The sequence below is a fragment of the Pristis pectinata genome, chromosome 29 (assembly GCF_009764475.1).
Source record: "Pristis pectinata isolate sPriPec2 chromosome 29, sPriPec2.1.pri, whole genome shotgun sequence".
NCBI classification, from domain to species: domain Eukaryota; kingdom Metazoa; phylum Chordata; class Chondrichthyes; order Rhinopristiformes; family Pristidae; genus Pristis; species Pristis pectinata.
The window spans coordinates 2,822,991-2,850,329 of NC_067433.1; the positions used below are offsets into that span (position 1 = coordinate 2,822,991).

The 27,339-nt window shown below is 48.2% G+C and overlaps 1 protein-coding gene across 1 annotated transcript in view; it reads left to right on the plus strand.

The window, feature by feature from the left end:
- The window catches only part of ikbkb (inhibitor of nuclear factor kappa B kinase subunit beta), a 100,857-nt gene that overhangs the window by 36,882 nt on the left and 36,636 nt on the right, over positions 1-27,339 (plus strand). Inside the window, exons 3-7 of the mRNA XM_052041249.1 lie at positions 4,402-4,517; positions 10,119-10,213; positions 17,162-17,279; positions 18,335-18,404; positions 24,591-24,679. Coding sequence (XP_051897209.1) covers positions 4,407-4,517; positions 10,119-10,213; positions 17,162-17,279; positions 18,335-18,404; positions 24,591-24,679 — 483 coding nt within the window. The 5' untranslated portion in view covers positions 4,402-4,406. The remainder of the gene's footprint in view (positions 1-4,401; positions 4,518-10,118; positions 10,214-17,161; positions 17,280-18,334; positions 18,405-24,590; positions 24,680-27,339) is intronic.

The following is a 27,339-nucleotide window of genomic DNA, read 5'->3' on the forward strand; positions in this document are numbered from 1 at the left end:
TGTTTTGTGAATTACAAGTGTTACAACAGGAGTAGCCATTTAGCAGCCCCACCCAATTCCACCTTTCATTCGCAGATCTTTGATTTAACTTCATACACCTGCTGTTCTCTGTGTCCCTTGATATATTTGGGTAACGTAGATAATACTCTCAGGGTTAAAATTTCTGTATCTGCCACAAATACTTTACTGATCAATATACATGGACCCTTCATGGATTTGCACTGTTTCAGCATTTATACAGTATTCTGTTTTCTTGGTCAAAGTTGAATTTGTATTTGTTTACCATGGTTTTATAGTTTCCGTACTGCTACAAAAATCTAGATCAAGATTTAATCTACATTTTAATCACAACTTATCTTTGTGTTATTGCAGACTTGCTTCAGTGGTTTTCTATCCAATCTTCTGATGTCAGTTATTCAAGCTAACCTTGGAGAACGATAACCTCAGCGCATTTTCTGACAAGAGATTACTGATCATGATTACCTTGCTGCATAAGGATTTTGCCGGCTGCTGTGCTCTTTGCAATGCCCTTATGTCTTTAATTTGACCCCAAACCTTTGTTGACTACAGTATTACTGAAGGATGGATCTTCCTTCCTTTTTTCCAGTGTTTTAGTAGAGGGAGCTTCTGTTCCTTCATCACTGGATGTTGAGTGAACAACCTTGCAACTTAAAGACCATGTAAGGGTCAAGAGAGGTAGTGGTGAGCTGGAGCTGGCTATTGTAAGCAAACAAGTGTGGAGTATTGCCAAGGGACAGCACGTTGATGAGAAATATCAAAGGTCCAAGTGTGGCTTGCAGTACAAGAGCAGGGAAAGAGATCGTTATTGAGACTACAATAAAACTCCGATAATCCAGAATGCTCAAGACTTTGGTGCTGGACTGCCAGATTTTACAGATCATTGGATGTTATTCTATTGATACCCCAACACACTTTGAATTCACTTAGAAGATGCACAGCATTAAGATGGCGGCAGAGGGGTGCCAGAGCTGGTGCCTCACGGCTGCAGTGACCCCAGTTCAATCCTGACCTCGGGTGCTGTCTGTGTGGAGTTTGCACGTTCTCTCTGTGACCGCGTGGGTTTCCCCTGGGTACTCCGGTTTCTTCCAATGTCCCAAAGGCGTGCGGGGCGGTGGGTCAATTGGCTGCTGTAAATTGCCCCCAGTGTGTGGGTGGAATCTGGGGTGAGTTGATGGGAAAGTGGGGAGAATAAAATGGTTTAGGTAGGATTCGTGTAAAAGTGGGTCCTGGATGGCAGGTGTGTACTTGGGGGCCCGAAGACCCTGTTCCTTTCCTGTATCTTTATGAATAATAAATTCTCCAGTTGGGGCGCAAGATGTCGAACCATGGGGATTTCTGAATAGTCGGATAGCAGATCATTGGAATTTTACTGTAGTTGGTTTAGGATTGGATGGTTAAGCATGGAAACTGGCAAGGGTATTTTGTTTTAAACCCTCCCCCAACCCTTTCATCCCTACAGAAAGGGGGAGTAACATGGGCGGCCAAGGCTGCAGAAGAGATAGACACCTTTGTTATGGTAGACAGGATTTTAAATTAATTTTGCTAAGAGCCATTTTGCTACTGTAGCAGAGTGAAAACTGGATTGGAGGGATTCTGGCAAGGAGTTCAGGGAAAGATAGGTACAGAATTTGGAGACGACAGTGCATTCACGTTTGGGGGTGAGAGAGATGTTGGTATAAAGGTGCTGGAAATGTTCAGCAGCATCAGTGGAGAGAGGAGCGGAGCCAGAGACTCAGGTTGATGGCCTGTCATCAGACTTGGAAGAAGTTAGGGATAAAACCGTTTTAAAATACAGAGTGGGGAGCAGAGAACAAGAGGGAAGGCCTGGAAAGCAGGAGATTAAAAGATAAAAGTCTGGTGAGAAGGGTATTGGATGTGGAGCAGTGGTTTGCAAGGACATTGAGGGTTGCTCTGAGGGTTGAAAGAGAGGGAATGGCATCTCCTGGGGAAAGAATAGTTTTCAATATCATTAACCTTACAAACGGATCTTTGGATCTGATTGGTCCCGATTAACCGTGTGACAGCTGAAGCCTGTAGCAGAAATTGAGTACAGACCTACAGAGGATGTTTGTTAATGTTCTGACAGTTCAGGTAACGGTGTTAATGAATGGTTAGGCTAACAGGTATGTGCAGAGTAAATCTGAATTAGGGAGCATCATTAAATGAGATGTGTAAAAAGAGACAGGACTGTGATAGTTGACAAACTATTGCACACGGGATCTCACAATGAGCCTGGAACAAAATGCATCATCCGGTCTTGGGCATCTATCGCCCTCATTCCTCAACGTCCTGGGGGACTGATTCCCAAACAAACACTGTCACCATGGAAAAAGCCTTCAAAGCTGGAGAGAGTACAAAATAGATTCACGAGGATGTTACCAGGACTGGAGGGCTTTAGTTAGAAGGAGAGTGTGGATAGGTCAGGACTTTTTCCCTGGAGTGTAGGAAGCAGAGGAGTGATAGAGGCTTAGAAAATCAAGAGGGGCAGAGATAAGGTGAATGGTCATGGCCTTTTTTCCCAGTAGAGTCTAAAACTAGAAGGCATAGATTTAAGGTGAGAGGGGAAAAGTTTAAAGGGGACCTGAGAGGCAACTTTTTCCACACAGAGGGTGGTGGGTATATGGAACGAGCTGCCAGAGGAAGTGGTAGAGACAGGTACAATTACAATGTTTTAAAAGCATTTAGACATGTATATGGATAGGAAAGGTTTAGGGGGATACGGACCAAACACAGGCAAATGGGACTATCTCGGATAGACACCTTAGTTGGCACAGATGAGTTGGGCTGAAGGGCCTGTTTCCATGTGGTATGACTCTGAAGTCACCTCTGCCAGACCATCAGTGAGAGTCCTGGTGGCTACTGCTTTGGAATGAGTTAAGTGTAATCATGTCCACTGTGGCCGAGTCCCTTGCTGTGCAACCCTTGGTTATGGAGGGAAGGCCGGGGCTGTGACCACGTACGAGGGAAGAGCAGCTCATCCCACGGATGGTGGGAGGTGGAAGTGGTTCCCCGTGGGATCATTACATGGAAAAGGGAGCAATGTGTAAATGACAGCATAACTGTGAGCTGTTCATGAGAAAGGCAGATCAGAGCAGGATATTCTCAGCAGAGTGGGGTTGAGCACAGGTCTGTGTTGGTGTAAGATTTATTTCATTAGTCACCAGCCGGCTGTTTCCTGGACAACGCAGAAGCAGGAAGGTAGGCGGGTGGCAGTGTGACTGTTGGAGGGCTGGATGTTGCACTGGGTTAAGGGAAGTCTGTTGACGTGGTGACATGTCAGGTGTGTCTCCAGTGTAGGAAGCTGCCCGTTACTTGTGCTGGGCAGGACTGAGCACTTGCTCATTATGAAGTCACAATCAGTTCTGTCATGATCTTATTGAAGGGCAGAATGCAGACAAAGGGCAGAATGGCCTCCTCCTCCTGCTCTGTACGTCCATAGGAGGAGTGGTAGAAAATCAGGAGTCCAGATACCCAAGAACTTCTTGGAGACACGAGGTACAGAAGCCTGAAGTCCCACACTACCAGGTTCAGGAACAGCTACTTCCCTTCAACCATTCGGTTCTTGAACCAACCGGCACAACCCTAATCACTACCTCAGTACAGCAACACTATGACCACTTTGCACTACAATGGACTTTTTTTTGTTCTAATTGTGTATAATTTATGTTTAATTTACGTTTTTCTTGTGAATGTTGTGTCTCTGATGCTCTGTGCCTGTGATGCTGCTGCGAGTAAGTTTTTCATTGCACCTGTGCATACACGTACTTGTACATATGACAATAAACTTGACTTTGAAGAGTGTTCGTACCAGAGACCCTGGCTGGGACTGAACAGGGAGGCCTGAAACATGAGCTGGAAGCTATGTGGGACTAAGTGGTGGCAAACATTTTTTGTTTGTTTCCACCTACTGCCCACCAGCCTCTTCTCTAGACTGCCCCCTCCCCTACCCCTCCCCCACCTGGTTCATCTGCCCATCACCCCCAGCTCACCTGGTTCCACCTATCACCTACCAGCCCCTGCCTCACCCCTCACCTCTTTATCAAGTCGTCGAGTTTATTGTCATGTGCACAAGTACGGTGAGGTACAGGTACAATGAAAAACTTGCAGCAGCATCACAGGCACGTAGGTACAGACAATATATACTTCATACTGGCTATCTACACTCTCTGTCCCGATGCAGGGTCTCGACCTGAGACGTCGACCATCCCCCTGCCTCCACAGCTGCTGCCTGACCAGCTGAGTTCCTCCAGCAGTTTGTTTTTTGCCGAAGAATCTCTTTCCTCTGAAGAGCAGCAGCAGAGGAAGTGGACTGGCATAATGTGCGATGCCTGTCCGTGTGTTTAAGAGAGGGCAGATGTAACTTGCCTCTGTTGTCTGTAGGATGAATGAGAATGAGTCGGCCACCTTCCTCGCAGAACCTGACCTGCGGACCGTGGGAGATGAAAGAGCGCCTGGGCACGGGCGGATTTGGGAATGTCAACCGCTGGAATAACAAGGTAGAGTCCGGTTCTGCTCTGTGCTTTCCAGCCACCTGATCCCCACCTGCACGATGGTCCGGTGACCTTCCACTCTCACCCTTCAGTTGTGGTCCTCTATTCTCTAATTGGAACACAATCGGTTTCAGTTCTATCCTCCGATCCTCGTGGGAGTGCGTAAGCACGAGGGTAAATGGATGGGGAGCGGGAGCGACACGGTAAACTTGCTTTCCTCACCCTTGCCTGGGTGGAGATCTGGAGCAGTGGGTCATTGCCATGTTTTGAAACCTGCTTTGCAGGGTTTGCAATGGTGTAAAATGGAATCAGGGGCAGCAATGTTCAATCCTGACTTCTGGTGCTGTCTGTGTGGAGTTTGCATGTTCTTTTGTTCTCCTGGGCACTCCAGTTTCCTCCTACGTCCCAGAGACGTGCTGGTAGGTTCATTGGCCGCTGTAAATGTCCTGATGTGGGTGAGTGGGAAAACAACGAGAATTGACGGGAATGTGCGGAGAATAAATTGGGATTAGCGTTGGATTCATGCCAATGGGTGCTTGATGATTGGCAGGGGTTAAAGGGCCTGTTTTTGTGCTGTATGACTCTGACTCTTGGAAAATGAGGCATGTTCCGCAAAGGAATTGCAGCCAGACTCTAAGGACAAGGTCCACGCCAGTGCGTGCTGCTTCCTAGAATTCCAGGAAGTATTGATTTAGTATTGGTGCATGATGCTGGATATTTATTGGGTATCACGCTGCCTCTCCCCATTACACCGTTATGTGATGTATGACCTAATCAAACCAGGTGTTATTGACAATGTGGGTTGTATGTGCAATCCCACTGACTCCTGGACAAGAACGTTGGCTGCCAGTATCTACCACCCATCTGGCAGCCACCTAACTAAACTTTCAGGTATACGTTTCCTCCAGGAAATTCTGGGGCCAATTCATCCATTATTTAGGCTCACTTATATCATAGGCCCTCCTTCCAGCAAAGACCCATCCCAGGGCGATCAGCTGACCATCTCTGCTCCCTCGTCACCGATACTGTGAGCTCCCGATGGCAGAGTAAACAGATGGGGAATGGGGGCAATGCAGTGAGGCTGCCATTCATGTCCTTGCCCAGGTGAAGATCTGGAGCAGGGAGTCATCACCCCGTTTCAAACCTTGCTGATTTTCTTTTCGGGGTTTAGAATGGTATAGAATAGAAATAGAGACGGTACAGAGCCTCAGATGGAATCAATCAAGCTTTTGCGTTTTCAACAGTTTCTTCTTGCTGGAGATTAATTTCTTTATTTTCATAACCTCCCACACACCCCTTTTGCTGCCTTTTTGGAATCCAAGTTCTCTTTATTCAACATCTTGTCTGCTGTTGTCAGATTCGGTTGCATGTTCCAATGCTCCCATCTTCCGCTGTCCCTAATCTGTAGCTCACTCCAAACCCCTCACCATGAAATTCAGCTGTTTTGTTTTAAATCCATGTTTGGTCCAAAGCTGGAGTTTAATCCTCTTGGCAAGATCCAAACTGGCCTGTGGTGAGCCAGTACGGAAGACGCTGGGGCTGCTCGTCAGTTCTGATGAAGAAAGATTAACTCTGTTTCTTTCTCTGACCTGTCGAATATCTTTGTCGTTTTCTATTTTAATTTCAGATTTTCAGTTGCTGAGCAAGTTTATAAGCAAGTGCTGCTTGATAGCACTGTCAACAGCACTTTCCACCTCTCAAGTTCAAGTTTATTGCCATGGGCATACATACACAGGGTATAAATGTCATGAAAGTTAGCTTTTTGCAGCAGCAGCTCAGTACATTACAAACATATACTTAAATTAACATAAATTATACATAACTTACACAAAAGTGGGCCGAAGGGCCTGTACTGTGCTGTAATGTTCTATGTTCTAACAAAATAAACATCACTAGTGCAAGTTGAGAAAAAGGAAAAGAAGTATAGTTCTCTGATGATTGAGGGTTGACTGATTGGGCTTTAATTAGAAGGGCTGGATTTGTCCTGCCCTTTGTGGATGACTTTCTGAGGCAATTTTCTACGTTATTGGATGGAGGTATTTGTTGAAACCCTGGAAGAGCTTGGCCTGAGGAACAGTTAGTCCAGAGCACGTCTTCAGTACTGTGGTCAGGGTGTTTGCTGGTCCTTGGGTTGTTACTGCAAATGGTGCTCTCAGCCCTTTGTTTACATCACGTAGACTGAATTGAATTGGCTGAAAGCCAGCATCTACAGTGGTAGGAATTTCAAGAGGAAATAGAGGAGGAAGTTACTATATAAATGCAACTCTGCCTTGTAATGTAATGCCCCTGTCCACGCTGTTTGCAATGCCACACGTCGTACCTACACTCATATGTCCACCAAAGACTCAACTTAATTATGATCATCCTCGTTTTCAAATCCCTCCAAGATCTCGCCTGCCCTGTCTTCTGGTCCTCCGCCCACTGAGAACATTCTGCTCCTCGAGATCTGGACGTCCACTGACTTAAAGCCCCAATGTTGGTGGTTGTACCTTCAGCAACCTGGGCCCTAAGCTTGGGTAATCTCTCCTGAAACCTCTCCTCTCTCTCCCATTTTGAGTGTGCTTAAAACCCTTCTGTTTGACTCGGGGATCTGTCATCTGCCTCGATGGGCCGAATGGCCTGCTTCTGCTCCCTTGTCTTGTGATCTTGTGATAATATCTGGCTGTGTGGCTCGGGGTTGAGTTTTGTCTGATTATTAATGCTGCCGTGGGTTTTTGGGGTATCTTGCTACATTGCTATAAAATAAGACCTTTTCTGTCATCCTTCATCATCTGAACATTGCGTGTGTTTGCACTGCACATTACACAGCTGCTTTCAAAATCGTTTGGATTCTGCTCCTGTATTGCTCAATTTTCCTTGAGGTTGGGATTGTGTTGCGTTAGTCAGTACTGAATTCCACTTGCAGTTTATTCGGGAAGTTTGACGGGTACAAAATCCTTGCCAATCTTTCTTTGATTTTTCTTGCTCTGGATTTTTGGTGGTTCGAATTACCTGCAGCTTTGACAGAAACTGGTGGGCTTGTAATGCCCAGTCCAGCAACTGCCCTGCATTGCTCCAGCCACTGCCTCATTGTTTTTCTAGTTCTGCAGAAATATTCAGTGCCCAGTTCAGTATTTTGTGTACCTCGGCGGTACTCCCTGACTGTTGCCAGTTCCCTCTATGTTTCTCTGTTAGTAGATGAGCTTATCTTGAGGAAGGCAATATTTGTATTGTTTTACTGTAATGTTGATGGAGTTGATTTCTGTACAAGTGGCCAGACTGAGATCAGTTTAATGTTTTCATTAAAATATGGCTCTGCCAACAATGGAACCGAGGAATAGCATCTCCTCAGTACAATCCCTTCGAGGGAGTGATGTTCTCTTGATACCGCACTCCCAGCAATGAAGAGCTTCCTCAGAATGTGTAGTGTTATTTTAGTACTGCCTCTTTGACGTTGCAGTGCTCTCTCCATACCTCCCCCACCTACAGTGTGGCGCCCCCTCTGTACTGCCTCCTCCCATGGTGCTCCCTCCGTACCTCCCCCTCCCACAGTGCAGCGTCCCCTCCCATGGTGCTCCCTCTGTACCTCCCCTTCCCATAGTGCGGCGCCCCCTCCCTACTGCCCCCTCCCGCGGCGCCCTAGCAAGTGCTCATCCTTGCCCTTCTTTGCTAAAAAATATTTCTCTTTTCGATATGAATGTAATATGCTGAGATCTGTCAAGAGGAAAAGTTCATTGAAAAAATGAGTAATATGTGTATTGTCCTAGGATGAGTGTGTTTGGATTAGCTGAACATCATTTCCCCCTCTGGCCTCCTCACTGCCCTTTCTGAGCAACTGCGTGTGTGGGTTACAGCTCTGCAGTGTCCCTGCCGTCAGTTCACAAGTGCTGGCGATGCCCGTAAAGGAACAGAGTCATCTGTGGCCCTGGGGTGCATCTTCCTGTAAGGAGGTTCCATGTTTCATGGGAGCCTAAATAAAGAATGAATTGATACAGAGTTGAAAAACATGATGATGCTGGAGGAACTCTTCTTGGAAGTAGTTCTTTTCCAAATGCCAGAGCTTGTGATGGATGAGATCTTGGACATTACTCAGTTGGGCTGTGGTAAGGAGTTTGAATCGATGCTTGTGTTAAGCAGGCTGCCCTGATGATCTAGGAAAAAGAGAGGGATGGAGGGGTGGTGAATGGGGATGTGGGGTGAATAGAATAGATTGGTGAATGCTTTGGTTTGTAAGCACAGCTACCTCCAAGTTTCTGTCTCACTCCCTCTCTGACCTCCTCCACCACTCCAGCCAGTGTCAACAACAGCCCGGGGTGATATCTCTTGATCGGCCTTCGTAGAGTCAGAAAGGTTGCACTGAGTTCAACATTTTCAGGTCGTCAGCATTCCCAACGTTTTTATTCTTGATTTCCAGCATTCCTTCCAAACTCCTTTTGGTAATTTGAGACAATCAGCCTGTGTTTTCAACTCTTTCCTTGGCCATTTAAGGTGAGAGGGGAAAATTTTAACAGGAACCCAAGGGGCAACTTTTTCACACAGAGGGTGGTGAGTATATGGAACGAGCTGCCAGAGGAAGTGGTTGAGGCAGGTACATGAACGACATCTAAAAGACATTGGGACAGGTACGTGGATAGGAAAGGTTTAGAGGATATGGGCTAAATGTGGGCAAATGGGACCAGCTTAGGTGGGCATCTTGATTAGTATGGACCGGTTGGGCCGAAGGCCCTGTTTCCGTGCCGTCTCCATGTCCCTCCAGCTTTACCCCCTGTTGTAGATTTTTCTACCAGTTTGCCTCCTGCATCTTAAACCTGCTTTATTCCCAGTGATTCCCAGCTCTGATGTAAGATCATTAACTTGAAACGTTAACCCTGTTTCTCCCCCATAGATGCTGCCTGACCTGTATTGTGACCTTCCACCCCACCACGCACACAATCAACTCTGGTACCTTTGCTGTTCATTTTAGATCTGTGTCCTCTGGTGACTGGCCTGTCTGCCTCTGGGAACATCCTTCATGATTCTGAGCATCTCTATCAAATCTCCCTTCCACCTCTTCTGCTCTAAGGAGATCAATTCTCTGGTCTTGAACTGAAGTCCCCCAGCTCTGGAAACGTGACAGTGAATCTCCTCTGTACCCTCTCTGGGGGTGAACTGGTGACATAGAGGTTTACTGTGACTTCCTTGCTTTTGTCCTCTATTAATAAAACAACATTGGTTGTTTCTGCAAGCCTTCTTAACTTGTCCTGCCTCCTTCACTCCTTCAAAGACTTAAGTCTGTCCACTCCCAGATTTCTCTCCTGCTGTCCGACTAACTTTGGACCACTTTGTGCCCAGTGCCTCTCATTCTTTGCAATTTAATCTGCCTCGTATTTTACTTCCATCCCCCAGTCTGGCAGTACTTATCGCTGTTGACTACATTTCTGTGTCAGTTGTAAACTTTGAAATCTGGCTGTGTACCCAGATCCAGCTCATTAATGTGCAGTGATCAGACACTCACATCTGGAGGATGCTGCCGTAAGCTGCAGGCCACTGCTCTCTGCTTTTTGCCCCGTGCTCAATTTTTCTTAATCCCTAACCTAAAGTATCCATTGTTTGTGTTGTGAATGTTTATTGATGTCATTGTATTTCCAGGAAACGGGGGAGCAGATTGCCATCAAGCAATGTCGCCAGGAGCTGAGTGCCAGGAACCGTGAGCGCTGGTGCTTGGAGATTCAGATCATGAAGAGGTGCAGTCCTTGGGATCGTCTTCTCTATTGGTGTGATGGATGGTTGTGATTGGGAGGGATGGTGAGGGGTGGGGTGGGGAGGGGGTGTGGTTGGACATCCAGGCTTTGCTTGGTAGAGTGAGGACTTGGTCTGTAGGTAGGGCAGAAAGGGGAAGTGATAGGTGGTAGGATCCCGGCAGTGGGCAGAATGGTCTCGGGCCCCCTGGTAGGATGGGCGGAGTCTCGGGCCCTGGTGGGTTGGGCAGAGTCTCGGGCTTTGGTGGGTTGGACGGAGAAGCAAGATCTTGGACCCTGGGTGTGTCACCTTCTGTCGAAGAACTCTCTGTGTGTTGGGCTTCCCTGTACAATGCTGACAGTGTGTGATCCCTGGGGAAGGGCTGTGGGAGCAGGAAGAGAGAGTATAAGAGAAAGCAGATGCAGCCCAAAACGAGAAGAGACAGGGAGGGGAGAGAGGAAGATTGACAGCGATGTGCTGGGGAAGGGTGTGGACAGGGAGGGAGAGTGGTGGGAAGTCAGAGGTATCCAGGAGGCACAGGGAGAATGAGATGGAAAGGAAGAGGTCACGTGGTGAGTATGAGGTGATGCCTGTCCTCGGTTGGATGGAGGGTGTAACTGCAGGGCCGAGGTCTGGGTTTCCCATGGGTGAGAGTCAGGATCAGGAAGGGGCAGAGAGCCAGGGAAAACATCGGAGACAATGGGATTCCCACGTCAGAGCTGGTGTGGTTGAGATTGCCCAGCAGCTGGTGTGTGACCTCTGCTTGATTAAAGAACAGCCGTGGTTCTGTTGGCAGAGTGGCTGATGTTGTGCTCTCCCCATGCAGGAGGGGCAGGCGGAGAGGGAGGGGCAGGGGTGAGGGGAGGGGGATTGAGGAGAGGAGTGAGGAGGCAGGGGTGGTGAGGGGAGGGGGAGGGATATTGAGGAGGGGAGTGAGGGGACGGGGTGAGGGGTGGAGCAGGGGCGGGGGAGTGAGAGGGGTGGTAGGGGTAGCGAGGGGAGAGGGCCAGAGGAGTGAGGAAGAGGGGGCAAATGAGGGGAGAGGGAGGCAGGAGCAGTGAGTAGGGGTGAGGGAGGTTGTGGAGGAGACCTGGGGGTGGGACGTTGGCAGCAGAGCGGGGGTGATGGGGTTGGGAGAGGGGCAGAGCCGTTCCCCACCAACCGCCTCACGTCCCCACCGCTAACGAGCCAGGGTGGCACCGCTATGGCATTGGATTTGACTGGGACACCCCCACCCTCGACCCCACTCCATCCCCCACTCTTCCCCTGACCCCCTCACACCCCCACCCTCGACCCCACTCCATCCCCCACTCTTCCCCTGACCCCCTCACACCCCCGCCCTCGACCCCACTCCATCCCCCACCCTTCCCCTGACCCCCTCACACCCTCACCCTTGACCCCCATTCCACCCCCTCGCCTTTCCCCTGAACCCCTCAGACTCTCACCCTCGACCCCCATTCCACCCCCTCACCCTGAGCCCCTCACACCCTCGCCCTGAGCCCCTCACACCCTCACCCTGAACCCCTCACAACCTCACCCTCGACCCCCTCGCTTCACCCCCATGCCATTCCCCTCCGCCCTCCCCCCCACACACCCCCATCGCATTAGCCCCTGCCGACCTCCCTGACCCCTACCTTCCTGCCAATAGCCTCTTCCTAGCAGACACCCCCCCCCCCCCCAGTATCCCCCTCCTCCCAGTGACCACCGCCCCGCTTCCTGCTACTCTGGTCTCCTCCTGCCTGCGGAATGTGTTGCCCTCCTCCTGAAGAACTTGGGTGCGGTGGAGCGCTCAGAAACTCTCGACTAACGTCAGGCGCAGGTGAACACAAGGGTCTTACTGGCTCATTGGTGTATTATTGTCGCACATAACCAGAAACAGTGAAAAGCTGTTGCCTGCGTGATCATTCCACACATAATTACATCGAGGTAGTGAAAAGGAAAACAGAATGCAGAATATAGTGTTGCAGTTACAGAGAAAGTGCAGTGCAGGCAGACAAGTTCAAGGGCCACGACGAGGTAGATTGGGAGATCAAGAGTTGATCTTCACCGTGTGAGAGATTCGTTCAATAAAATGATTACAGCGGGATGGAAGCTGTCCTTGAGCCTGGTGGTGCATGCTCCCAAGCTTTTGTATCTTCTGCCCAACGGGAGGGGGGAGAAGAGAGAATGTCCGGGGTGGGAGGAGTCCATGATTATGTCGGCTGCTTTGCTGCAGTGGAAGCAGATAGTGGGCAGTGGATCCTTGTGTGCCCTTGATGGAGAGCAGAGAGCTGTTGGGGTAGGGTGCTACACAGGGAGAAGTTGTTGTGCCTCGGTGAACAGTGTGGGCTGAGTCTGTGTGGAAGGTCTCGCTGTGTTACAGAACCATTCCATCGCTCTTGGGCAGGAGTCTCTGAGTCCAGGCTCCCCCTGGCTGAGCAGATTCTGGTGATGGCACTGTACCCTGCTGTACCTCCTCCACTGAGAAATTGGGTGTTGGCCTTTGGCTTATCCTTTGACCAGAATGCAGATGGACCTGATTGTAGAATTTAACAAGTTATTAACATTCCACATTTCCTCAAGACATAGGAGGAGGCCATTTAGTCCATCGATGCTACCTAGCCTCCCCATCTTTCCATCCACTCCCCCCAGCCCCCCCACTGTCCACAATCTACCACTTGGGGGCAATTTACAGCAGCCAATTAACCCACCGACCCGTACATCTCTGGGATGTGGGAGGAAACTGGAGCACCCGGGGGAAACTCACAGTCCCAGGGAGAACGTGCAAACTCCATGCAGACAGCACCAGAGGTTGGGATTGAACCCGGGTCACTGGAGCTGTGAGGTAGCAGCACTACCCGCTGCAGAACTGTGCTACTGTGAGGAAATCCTTGCGTTAGGACCATCTGAGACCTATCAGCACTCCTGCTGGAACAGCCCCCAACACTTGGCCTGTGCCTTCGATCAGTGATGGTCTGAGGCAGGTAGAGAAGGGATTGTGACTCCAAACCAACTTCCCTCCTCCCACCAAGAGATCCCTAGAGCACTGATGGGTCAATAATGTCTAGGAATGTATTTCCATTAAGAATTAAAGGACAAGGGGTTACAGGGGTTACTGTGTCAAAGGAAACCACACAAGTGATCAGTGTGTTAATGAGGAGGGAATTCTTAGAGTCAGTATTCTTTTTATTTCAAAAGCAGACTTTATTCATAAATACACACAGAAAATGCAATCAGTACATGTCTTTCTCTACATCTATCGTGTCACCTATTCAATGCATTCTCTTACAATACGTCAATGACACACAGAGGATTCCTCCTGAAACAATAGACCCATGAAGTGTTTGAAAGCCCCTCGGTGTCCGGTAGTGGTAGAACCCCAGACTGAAGTCCTTCCCCTCACAGCCTTTGCACTGAGGGAGGATCACTCTGAGGGTTAGACAGAACATGGAAAATTTAGGTCCTGTCTCTCCTTGCATCTGTCCTGCTGCTCGGTGTGAACATGGTGGGTCTGTGATCCAACTTCAAAACCTTCCCCACGTCCTTCAGGAACTGTGGTCAGTCCATCCACCTTAGGTTTGAGTGTAGCATCAGTTGTCATCAGCTGAAGGGAATTTCCAACTCCCAATGCTCAGCTCCGTCTCCAGGCACTCCCTTATCTCTGGACTCCCAATTAACAGAGGAAGAATTTCTCCCTCTCTGTCTAACCCCCCCCCCCCCCCCACCCCAGCCCGTGTCTGCCCCTCTCTCTGTATGGCAGTGGCCCTGAGGCTGTTTTCAATCCAAAATACTGACAATGTACCTCAGTGCACAAATATTCACTCCCTGGATGTCCCTGCTCGGAGGAGATCTAAAATTCAAGGGCTTTTGACTAATGATCGGTGTGGAGCTTTGGTGACTGCTGGCGCTCCGTGTCCTAGGCTGTGACTGTACTGCTCCTTGGTCGAGAAGCCTTGTGAATTATCCCTGGTTGGTAGCTTTGTCTGTGGTAACAATATGTTGCTCAGGGCTGCATCCTGTTTACACCAGTCTGTTATTAATACAAGACTTTTATTAATAAATATTGCTGAAATGTGAACCACTGATCCAGTCTTAATGGAGAGGTAACTGGCATGCTCACTGTTTAGCTTTATTTGTTTATGTGTGTGTATTCGTGCGTGTGTGTGTGTTTTCGTGCATGTGTGTGTGTCTGCGCATGCAAGAGTGTGCCTGGTGTGCTGGAAACACACAGCTGACCAGTGGTGTTCCTGTGTGGAAGTATCGTTGGAAGTTGGAAACTCCCCACCTGCAGATGCCAGAAATCTGAGACAAAAACTGAAATTGGTAATTGGTTTGTTATTGCCACGTGTACCCAGATACAGTAAAAAGCTTTGTTTTGCATGCTGTCCATACAGATCATTTCAAAACATAAGCACATAGAGGTAGTACAAAGGAAAAGCAGTAACAGAATGCAGAATATAATGTCACAGTTACCAAGAAGGTGCAGTGCAGATAGACAATAAGGTGCAAGGGCCACAATGAGGTAGATTGGGAGATCAAGAGTTCATCTTTATAGTACAAGGTTCATTCAAGAGCCTTATAGCAGCAGGATAGAAGCTGTCCTTGAGCCTGGAAGTGCATGTTCTGAAGCTTTTGTATCTTCTGCCCGAACATCATTGAAAGTTGAAATAAACCCCCTCAGATGCCAGAAATCTGAGACAAAAACAGTGACTGGTTATTGGTTTATGACTGTCACATGTACCCAGATACAATGAAAAGCTTTTTGTTTTCATGCCATTCAGACACATCATTCTGTACATTGAGGTCGTACAAAAAGGAAAAAGAAAACAGAATGGAGAATAAAGAGTTACAGTTACAGAGAAAGTGCAGTGCAGGCAGACAATGAGGTGCAAGGGCCATGCTGAGGTAGACCGAGAGATAACACTGGAAGCACTCAGCATCAGAAGAAAAACTGAGTTAACATCTCAGGTTGGAGATCCTTTGTCAGAAGTTGGACAGAGATTTAATTTGCAGAGCTGGTGGTGGGAGCAAGGGATAGGACAAAGGCAATATCTGTGATAGGGTGAGACCAAATGGGTTAATGGGACAGTTAGAGGCAGAACATTCTAATTTGTCTGTATTATGTGTTGATAGCAGGGCTGTGGGGCATGTCCAGCAAGTCAGGCTGTACCAGTGGAGAGAGATAATGAGCCAGTATCTCAGACAGATGATGCAGCAGAAGAAATGGCCAGCTCTGATGCATACAGAGAAAGAAAGTTTATTAAAGTTGAAGAATTTGATAGTAACATAGAACAGTACAGCACAGGAACAGGCTCTTTGGCCCACAACGTCTGTGCCGACCATGATGCACACGATCCACATCCCTCCATTCCCTGCATATTCATGTATCTATCTAAAAGCCCCTTAAATGCCACTATTGTATCTGCCTCCACCACCACCCTTGGGCCTGGTATTGTATCGGTAAGGCTGCAACATGCCCAGATGGATTGGGGCAACACAAAAAGCGCTGGAGGAACTCAGCAGGTCAGGCAGCATCTATGGAGGGAAACGGACAGTTAACGTTTCTGGCTGAGACCCTTCATCTGGATCTTCATTCCCTTCGTGCTGCCTGACCCACTGAGCTCCTCCAGCGCTTGTTGTGTTGCTACAGATTCCAGCATCTGCAGCCTCTTGTGCCTCCCAGGTGGACTGGGCCTTGTTGTGACAGTGCACCTGGCCACACACAGTTGGCTCAGTGTGGGATGGAGAATTAGAAATTACTGAAAAAGTTCAAGGGTACTGGGATTGTTGGATTCCTGGAATGTGCTGCTCTTTAGGGATGGTGGAAGTAATCAATTGGGGCTTTTAAAAAGGAATTCAGCTGGCACATAGAGCTTTGGGGAAAGAGTAGGGGGAACGGGTCTGATGAGACTGCTGGACGAGGAGCTAGCATAAACTTGAGGGCTGAATGTCCTCCTGAGGGATGGAATACTAGGACATTGGGAACAACTCCAGGGGGTGCACATTGGGGAAGGGTTTGAGCAGTTGGACAGGGTGGTGCCTGTGGCAGGGGATATGAATCCACAGAAAGATAAGTGGCTGCCTTCACTAACAACGGACGTCCTTGGGTGATGAGACGGTGTGGGTTAGCTGATAGGGAAGATCGAATAGAGACCCCGGCCAGAGCAGCAGGGTGCTGAATTAGAATACAGCAGGGGTTTAAGGGTGGTGTGAGGCAGGGGAATGAGACAGTGATTGAACCAGTAAGGATAGGTTAGAATGGTGGTTGGAGAAAAGGGAGATTACAAGAACGTTGAGGTAAGGTAGGAAAGTGGATTTGTTATCCTTCTGCTGAAGACATATTGGCCCCTATAATGTCCCACCCTGTCACAGCACCGCCACTCAGGAGCTCCCTCTGCAGGTTCTGTCCTTTAAGAGTTGTTCATTGTGCTGTGGGTCTGGACAGCAGATGTGATCTGTTGTCGTCATCACTGACAGCAGCTAATTTTTTCCCCTAATGCTAGGTCATTAACTGTATCGAAATCCCACATCTGCCAGGGTAGGATTCAAACTGACTCTCTGGTTTGTTGGTCCAGTAATTTGACTGCTGTGTCACCACCACCTCCTGTAAACTCCTCATCCTTCCCCACTTTTCCAAGTACCTTTTATAATCGTTCACACCTACAAATTGTTTGCCAGTGGTTCTTGGTTTCTGTCTTCTGGTTGTTCACCCACCCACCAGACACAATGGTATTAAACTATCAAACCTCTTGTCAATTTAGAAGTCACCTTAACTTTCTCCATTCCAAGCAGAACGATCCTAATTTTTCCACCCTGTCCTTCCTGATCCCGGTAACATGCTGGGAAACTTCCCCTGGACTCTCTCTCTGGTTTTTCCAACTCCTCTGAAGCGTGCAGCCTGGTTTCCCAGCTCAAGCCCAACCTGATCCAATTTGCCGATCTCTGTGCTCATTTTCCCTGCTTCCGTTGTGCAGGTTGAACCACCCGAATGTGGTGGCAGCGCGGGATGTTCCCGAGGGAATGCAGAAACTTGCCCTCAATGACCTGCCCCTGCTGGGACTGGAATACTGTGAAGGAGGCGATCTCCGCAAGGTGAGTTCTTGGCCCCCCCGGCGTGTGCTGGACAACATCGAGCGCGAGTCGGTCTCTGGGCTCCTCTTTGAGCTTTTTTCTTACCTTCCCTGCCTTTGCTTTCCCTTGACCCCTTTCTCTCGCCCACCCTCTCCCAAAATTCCCAGATGTTGCTCTCTTTCTCCTGTTTCTCTTAATCTTCTCACCTTTGTAATCCTTCACAATTTCGTTCTGTTCTCCTGGCCGCTTTCTCTCTCCTGCTATCTCTTCTCTCTCAAATCCACCCCCCCCCCATCCCTCTCCCCGGAATCGTTCTCTCTCTTCCTTCTTGACCTCTCTCTCACTGCCCCTCGATCATTCCCTCTTTCCCTATTCCCCACAGTCATCTCCCCTTCTCAGTTTCTCTCTCACCCCTCTCTTTGATCTTCCTTCCCCTTCTCCATCTTTCTCCCCCCTCTCCTCAATGTCTCTCCTCTCCTACCCCACCCCATTCCTCCTCTCCTGTATCTCGAGAAGGGATGGAGGCGGAGATGCTTTGCCTCCTGAAGCAGCCTGATGAAGCAGGTGGAGCTTCCCTTCTTTGACCACAGTGGGGAAAATGAGAGAGTGGAAAAAGCCCAGCAGAGAACGGTGCCGTGGGTCATTGCTGGATGTGAGTCAGATCGTGAGTGATGGTCAGACGCCACCAGGGACGTGGAAGGACAGTGAGTCTCAGATCAGGCGCAAGACTACAACGCTGCCTGTGTCAGACAGTGTGTTTGCGCAGAGATTCCTTTGTTGATTGCATGATGTTACTCATGACTGTGGGCTCCCTCCCTGATAAGCTGCTCAGTCAAACGCACTTGTGCCTGTCCCTGGGTACAGCTGTTTTGTTAGGAGCCTTTGATGTGTGTAACTTTGATTCATTTGGAATTTTCTCTGTGAATTCCTGACTGAGTTGATGTGATGTTAAACCTTGTGGCCTTGCCAGCATCGTAAGCCGTGTTCTGACACACAGCCAGTTAACTACCTCACCAGCTCTACGTACTCTATCCATTGCCCACATTTTGACATTGTTTCTTTTGCTGTTGTTCTAGTTCCTGAACAAGTTTGACAATTGCTGTGGAATGCGGGAGATGCCAGTACTCACCCTGCTCACTGACATCTGTAAGTACCATTTGTCCCCATGAGACCCATTCACCTCCCATCATCCTCCTGGGGATGAGAGCCAAGGCTAAGCAATATCTGAACAATTCGGCAACCCAGGCTGACACAGTCCGTGGAGATCAGCCACCGTGGTCAAAGGGGTCAAATTGTGATAGCGGCCAGGTCATTGAGAACAGGTTCTTAAAGAGGGATTGCAGGGGGGGAACGAAAGAGGGAGATTGGAGAGGGGGAATGAGAGAGGGAGATTGGGAGGGGGGGAACATGATGATGATGGATCTCAGTTGGATCGGCCTTGCTTTGACGTGGCTTGTGCTTTTGGGAAGGCGATGGGGGGGGGGGGGGGGTTTAAGGGATTCAACAGGTGGAGAGAGGGCAATTCTTCCCTCTGTTGGGGACGGGGTCGTTGGAACAACAGACTGTTGAGAGCTGATGTCAGGGTGCACCCCTTCACTCACAGGGCAATGCATATCCGGAAATCTGTCTCCCAAAACGCTGAGAGTGGGTGGGTTAAAAGAAAATCTCAGAACTGAGATTAGTAAATTCATGTTGGGCAAGAGAATGGAGGTTCAGGAAACAAGGCAGAGAGATGGAGGTGATGGTGCAGTTGAATGGTTGAGGTGCTCAATGCTCTTGTACATGTCAGCCAATGCACACTTGCTGTTGCTGAGCCACTCTCTCGGTGAGGGCTGGAAGGGATAATGTGGGAGTGGATCCTGTTGTGCTAACCCTAGCACAGGCACTGGGGTCACCTGGCCCCTCTCTGTCCTGCCATTGTTAAAATTCCAGCTTCTGATTAAAATTCTATTTTACAACAAAGGAGTTGGAGGGCTGGCTGAGGTCCTATTCACAGGGAACGTGCAGTCCAACCAGCCTGGGCTGAGGTGAGCCTCCTCCCACTTGCTTCAACCCATCACCCTTCTCCCTTCCTCACACCTGCCTTGCTTTCCCTTCCATGCCTTTTACCCCCGATTTGTCCCATTCCTGTCAGTGGTACAGTGAGCAGTGTGGCTGCCTCACAGCTCTGGAGACCTGACCTCTGCTGCTGTCTGTGTGGAGCTTGCACGTTCTCCCTGTGACCGGATGCTCCGGTTTCCTCCCACATCCAAGGACGTGCGGGTCGGTTAGTTGGCCACTGTAAGTAGTGTTTAGGTGAGTGGGAGAGTCTGGGGCAGTGAATGTGGATGTTACAGGGAAAGGTAATGGGGAATGGGTTTCTGTGTGAGCTGGCAGAGACTCAATGGGCCGAATAGCCTTTATGTCAGAAGGAAAAATGGAATGTAGTACAGGATAGTGAATTCCAGATTGTAACCACTCTCTGGTAATGAGGTTTCCCCTCGTTTGTTCCTGCTGAATTTATAGACACTTGTCTTATTGTTATGGTCCCATCGTTCATGTGGAGGAGTTATACCCTGTCTCATCTTATTTCCTCATACAAAGGAGGACGCCCCCTAAATCTCTGCCAGACCCAACACGCTTGCTACAGCATGGAGCCCAGAACATCACTGTCCTCCATCTGTGGCCAGGGAGAGGTAGGACAGGAACTCCCGTTAAACCTCAGCCTCTTGCTTTGCCTTGTGATGGGAGAGACACCGGTTGGTCGTCTGTTCCTATCAGTCTCCGTCCTCCTTGCTCACGCACGTTCCTACAAAGACTTTGCATTCTCGTTGCAGTTCCCTTTACAGGCGTGTTTTCATTAAAGATTAATTCGTCTTCTGAGAATGTGTAATGCAGAGCTGCCTTGCTCTCTGCTGGTGGGGAGGGGAAAGGTGAGGCTGAGACTACAAAACAGACAGAGTTCTAGTGGGGCTTGACAGGCGGGATGTGGAGTTGATGTTTCCTCTGGCCAGGGTGTTTAGAACCTCGGTGAGAAATCCCTTCCCACACAGTGTGGTGAATCTTTGAAGATTCAGTTCCTTAGTGTATATAAGACGGAGATCTATGGAATTGTAGATGATAAAGGAGGACGGGACATGGGGTTAGTGCAGGAAACTAGTGAGGAGGTAAAAGATCAGCCTTGGTCTTACTGGGTAGGAGAACAGGAATGAGGGGCAGAATGGCCTTTTCAGCTTCTGTTCATCATGTTCTTATGGATGTGTGTGCACACATGTATGTGTACTTCTTGGAGTCACACAAGTGGGTGCCACAGGAGACACGAGACTGCAGATAATGGAATTTGGAGCAATACACAACCTGCTGGAGGAACTCTGGGTTGAGCAGCACCTGTGGGTTGAAGGGAATTGTCCAGTAGAAGTGGGAGTTTTGTTTAACAGGCACTGTGCATGCACGTACCACTCTTATGCACACATGGCACATCCATGCGTGCACACACACACACTCACTCCCCCTCCTTTCTAACGGCCCTCCCTTCCTCCGCGCCAACTCCCGTGGAATCACCAGTGCAATCTATCAAACTGTTGTCATCTCATTACCCTCCTTCCTGATGCCAGCCCTGCTAAGTGGATCGACACAGCTCTGGCTCCCTGATACAGGTTTTATCCGTTGAATTAACTTCCGCTCAGTCGCCATCAATCAGTCACCAACCGGCCCATGTGTCACAGATTTTAATGTGACGGTAGGTTGCGGGTTGGTGGGGGAGGGGTTGGTTATTAATGGGAGGAAACAGGTTGTGTCTGTCGTCTCATTTCCTCCTTCCTGTATTGGAGTATTGGTGATGAACAACTTGAAGTAACAGCTCACTATTGCTCACTGACGAACCGCTGGCTGTGGATTATCAGCCTGGTACCTAATCCTGGACTGGGCTAAACGTGTTCCACCCCATGTTCCAGATTGTTAATGCCTTTCCAATTTATTTTTGGCTTCCATTATCAACCAAATGCATTTTGCAAAACTTATCATTTCCTGCACCCCTCACCTACCCTCGCCACTGGATTCCAGTTCACCATTCACATCGTTGCAAGATACCATCTCCAAGGCTGCCAGCAGTCACTCAACATCAAAAAGTCAAAGTCGAGTTTACTGTCATGTACACAAGTCCATGTGTGCACAGGTGCAATGAAAAACTTACTTGCCGCAGCATCGCAGGCACAGAGCATCAAATACACAACATTCGCAAGAAAAACATAAACTAAACATAAATTATACACAATTTTTACAAGAAAGAACACAATTAGAACAAAAAAAAAGACCAAAGTCCATTGTAGTCACAAGAGAGACTGCAGATACTGGAAATCTGGAGTAACACACAATATGCTAGAGGAACTCAGCAGGTCAGGCAGCATCTACGGAGGGCAATGAAGAGTCGACGTTTCGGGCTGAGACCCTTCATCAGGACTAGAAAGAAAGACAGGAGCTAGAAGAGTGGTCATGGTGTTGCTAAACTGCAGTGATTAGGGTTGTGCCGGTTGGTTCAAGAACCAAATGGTTGAAGGGAAGTAGCTGTTCTTGACCTGGTGGTGTGGGACTTCAGCCTTCTGTACCTCCTGCCCGATGGGAGCTGTGAGAAAATGGCACGGCCCGGGTGGTGGGGATCTTTGATGAGAGATGTTGTCTTTTTGAGGCAGTGCCTTCTGTAGATACGGCACGACAGCAGGAGCAGGCTACTGGGCAGCTCGTCAGCTCCACCACTCAATAAGGTCACAGCTCTAGGGATTGTAGCTGTCACTCCAACTTCCTGTTATCCCCCCCAGTAACTGTTCATCCGCTACGTATCAAGGATCTATCTACCTCCATCTTAAAAATATAGAAACTCTGTTTCTAGCTCCGAAACTTCATGAACCTCAGAGGAAAAAGTTGTGTCTCGCCTCCATTTTAAATCATTGAATCACAAAATGGGTACAGAACGAAGGAGACCATTTTGCTTATTGTGTGTCTCAACCAGAGCCATGGATCGTCTCTGTGATCCTTAGCAGCCAACATAATCAAAGACCCCTCCCACACCGGTCATTCTCTCTTCTTCCCCTTTCCATTGGACTGAAGGTACGAAAGCTTGAAAACACTCACCACTAGGCTTAAGGACAGCTGCTATCCCACTGTTATAAGATTCTTGAATAGACCTGTTGTACAATAAAGACGAAACATCTAACTGTCTATACCTGATATATGCCACCTTTTTCTTTATTAGGGCCTCAATATCCCTCAATAACTAAGGTTCCCTAAACCTGTTAGCCCTGCCTTTTATTCTAACAGGAACATACAGATTCTGTACTTTCAATATTTCACTTTTGAAAGCCTCCCACGTACCAAGCATCTCTTTGCCGGAAAACAACCTATCCCAATCCACGCTTGTCAGATCCCTTCAAAATTGGCCTTACTCCAAATTAGAATCTCAACCTGAGGACCAGTCCTATCCTTCTCCGTAATTATCTTGAAACTAATGGAATGAGCAGGCATGGTAGTGATGGGCAGACACGGTAGTGTAGCGGTTAGCGTAACGCTATTACAGCGCCAGTGACTTGGGTTCAATTCCGGCTACTGTTTGTAAGGAATTTGTTCTCCCTGTGTCTGCATTGGTTCCTGGGTTTCCTCCGGGTGCTCCGGTTTCCTCCCACATTCCAAAGACGTATGGGTTAGGAAGTTGTGGGCATGCTGTGTTGGCGCCGGAAGTGTGGCGACACTTGTGGGCTGCCCCCAGGACACTACACAAAAGATGCATTTCACTGTGTGTTTCAATGTACGTGTGACTAATAAAGAAATCCTATCTTATTATGATCACTAGATCCAAAGTGTTCCCTTACACACACTTCTGTCACCATCCCTGTCTCATTCCCTCAGAGGAGATCCAGTATTGCGCTCTCTCTAGTTGGGGCCTCTATATATTGATTGAGGAAACTTGCCTGAACACATTTGACAAACTCTATCCCATCCAATCCCTTTACAGTATGGGAGTCCCAGTCAATATATGGAAAGTTAAAATCACCTACTATCACAAACTTATTTTTCTTGCAAGTGTCTGCTATCTCTCTACAAATTAGTTCCTCTAAATCCCGCTGACTATTGGGAGGTCTATAATAGAGTCCCATTAATGTGGTCGTCCCTTTCTTATTCCTCAGTTTCACCCATATTGGCTCAGTAGATGGATATTTAACTGATCAAATTTAAACTCTTTAGATGGCACAATGGGGTTTGAACCCTATTTGAACTAATAATAGAGTCACAGAGTCATACAGAATGGAAACAGGCCCTTTAGCCCAACTCGTCCATGCCGACTGTGTTGCCCAGCGAGCTAGTCCCATCTGCTGCGTTTGGCCCATAGCCCTCTAAACCCCTCCTATCCATGTGCTTATTTAGATGGCTTTTAAATGTTGCTGATGTGCCCGCCTCGACCACTATTTCTGGCAGCTCATTCCAAATACGCACCACCCTCTGTGTGAAGAAGCTGCTCCTGATGTCCCTTTTAAACCTCTCGCCTCTGATCTTAAACCTATTCTCACCTCTGACCTTAACCTATACGGAGAGCTTGGCCGTTGATCCAGGGTCTGAATCCCACCATTGTCCCATGTAAGGAATTTTTATCCAGTAACATATCCAGTATACAGCTGTATCCAGTGAGAGAACGTGAGGGGATGAGGAGGTTGATCAGGACATTTCATTTAAATGGAGCCCAGTTGAAGCTTTAAGGGGCGGTGGTTCTGGAATTCAAACCACGCAGGTGTGAGAGTTTCTGTCCCCTGTTGCTGACGTTTGCTCTCGTGTGTTCAGACTCCGGATTCACTGTTGAGTGATGTAAGACAGTGAACTGTAGCCCCTTCTGATAGTCTGCAGTGTTGGAGTATGTGGACTGACCAATCAGAAAAGCAACCACTGAACTAGTCATTGAGAGAACCTAGGAAGATGTTTCGATACTTTCATCGTAGGTCACAGTGGAATAAACGCACCTCAATGTGGTGAGATCGGAATGCATCTTGTAGGGTGGGATGGGGTAGTACAGATTCAAGCCTTAAGGGAACTGGGTAAAAAAAAAATTGAGCAGTAGAATAATTGCAGGGATACGGGGATAGAGACTGACTGGCCTCAGTAGGAGTTGGTTGGATAAACACCCTCTCCTCTGATTCTGTCAGAAGAAGGGACATCTGAATATAAAGAATTCCAGGGCTTGTGATTCAGGAGGTAACTGACCAGGGCAGGAGGTGGTTGGATGACTTCAACACTGCGAAAGGGGCTGTACTGAGGAAGGTGCCTGTGACCCATGGGGCAGCTGTACTGATTGTTGGGGTCTTTGTGTTCCAGCCTCTGCTCTGAGGTATCTGCACGAAAACAGAATCATTCACCGAGATCTGAAGCCAGAGAACATTGTGCTGCAGCAAGGAGAACAGCGGGTGAGTATGATCCGCGCTGGTGTCTGCACTGGGGTGGGTGGGTGCCTTGTGTAGGTGGTTGCAGCCCTGATCTCTGATTTCACTGCTGCTTAGATGAATGGGCTCCTTGCTGGTTTTATGAAATAGTTCCCAGACCTGCTTCACCAGTTAATAAGAGCTTGGCTGATGTAATCTTAGATGCACTCTATGTATTCATTCATATGCACCTTAATACCCCTAAAGTCTAAAACTCTGTCTATTTCAGCCCTGACTACAGTTACTGACTCTGCCTACGCCCTCTCTGGGATGGAGAATTGCCAAACTTCAGCCCTCTGAGGGAATAACTTGCCCCCATAGAGTCATACAGCACGGAAACAGGCCCTTCGGCTCAACTTGTCCGTGCCGACTGTTTCCCAGCGAGCTAGTCCCATCTGCCCACGTTTGGCCCATAGCCCTCTAAACCTGTCCTATCCATGGACTTATCTAGATGGCTTTTAAACGTTGCTGATGTGCCCACCTCAGCCACTATTTCTGGCAGCTCGTTCCAAATATGCACCACCCTCTGTGTGAGGAAGCTGCCCCTTCTCTCGCCTCTGATCTTAAACTTATGTCCTCTTCTTTGTAGCACTCTCTCCCTGGGAAAAAGACTACGTGCTTTCACCCTGTCTATGCCCCTCATGATCTTATATACCTCTCTAAGGTCACCCTTCAATCTCCTCTGTTCCAGGGAATAAAGTCCTAGTCTACACAACCTCTCCTTGTAACTCAGGCCCCCAAGTCCAGGCGACATCCTGGTAAATCTTTTCTGCACTCTTTCTAGTTTAATGACATCTTTCCTGTAACAGGGTGACCAGAACTAGACACAATACTCCAAATACAACTTCACCAACATCTTGTACAACTGCAACATAACTTCCCAACTCCTATAATCAATGGCCCAGCTGATGGAGGCCAGCGTGACGAATGTTTTCTTCGCCACCCTGTCTGCCTGTCACGCCACTTTCCGTGTTTTCTTGTCTCGGGTTTCAATGGGTGGGAGACCCCGAGGCCCTGCTATAATCCTAGATTCCTTCACAAAGGGAACCATAATCTCAGCATCTGCCCTGTCGAGTCCCCTTGGGATCTCATGTTTTGATAAGACCACCTCTCATTCTTGCAAAGCTCCAGAGAGAATGGACCTGCTCACTCTTTCCTCACGAGGTAACTACTTCATACCTGGAATTAAACCAGTGAACCTTCTCTACACTGCCTCCTAGGATCATTGGTTCTTCCTTAAGCTCTTGGCACCTCTCCAGGTGTGGGCCCACCATGCCCTGTATGCTGCCTCAGAACTTGACTGTTTTCGTACTCAATCCCTCTCTCAACAGAGCCAGCAGTTATTTTACCATCTAATTGCTCACTATTTACTCTCTGCTTTGCTTTCATGGGGACATCTCAAGTACTACAGGCAAGGATGGCATTGTTCACTCATCCTGGGTACTCTGAGCAGATGTGGGTGGCTTCATTCTTGTTACAACTATCTGGCTTGGCGACCACTTCAGATGGCAGCTCAAACTCAATCGCACTGTTGGGGGGTTTAGAGTCACGAATAGGCCAGACTGGGTGGGTGATGGGTGTCAGTCTACCAGTTGGGGTTTTACAATCCAGCAGTTATGTAGTCACTTTTACTTTTTTAGTTTCTCATTTTCAATTCTTGAACTGCCCAGACAGAAAACGGAGGGCGGTGTTAAATGCTTGGGTTGTCAGGTTGTGACTCTCTCAGTCCATATCTGGGAGTTAGTGGGAGGATCGAGTGTGATGTTGCATCTTCGCTGATGAGACAAAACTAGATGGGAAGATGAGCTGCAAGGGGTGACCTGGGCAGGAACACAGCACTAGGGGTAGAAAGTAAGGGAGGGAAATTATACTGAGGGAAAACAGAACTTGTTTTTTTTAAAATGAGAGAGACTGGGAAATTAGAAATTGTTGGAAATACTCCTCAAGTTCAGCAACATCTGTGGAAGGAGAAACAGTTAATGTTTTCAGTCCAGGATTCTTCATCCTTTTCAAAACCAAGAAAACAAGTTAGTTTTAGGCAGCAGAGAAGGTTGTTGAGGGATGGGTACTGTTGCTGCAGTTATGTAGACTGGGAAATTTGATGTTCAGAGGGATCTGGGTATCTTGGACATGAAGTTAAATGCAAGAACAGCAAACAGCTAGGAAGACAAATGGTGTGTTGCCCCTTATTATTGAAGGGATTGCAGTAGAAAAAATAAAGAGGGTCATAATCTGTCCTTGCTCACGTGCTAACATGGCATAATATATTGGCTGTGCAATGTACTCAGCTTCTGAAATTTGGGTCTGTTGACTTCAATGGACCAGAACTCCAGAAGGAGGTACACCTCGCAGCTGCTAGTAGATTGCCAGTTTGGTGTGCAAGGTCCAGTCAAATTTCCATCTCAAGAAACCTTCCTGCAGTTATGTGCAGCTTTGACTTTTTGATCCAGTGTACACTTCTGGTCTCCCTACCTAGGTATGGATGTACTTGCCCTAAAGGAGTGGAATGGTTGTTCATGCGACTGTTTTCTGGGGTCTGGGTTGAGTTGGCTTGGCCTAAATTTCCTGGATGAATTGAAGGTGACCTCATTGAGAGAAAGTTCTTAAAGAGCTTGACAGAATGAACATTGGGAGCATGGTTTCAC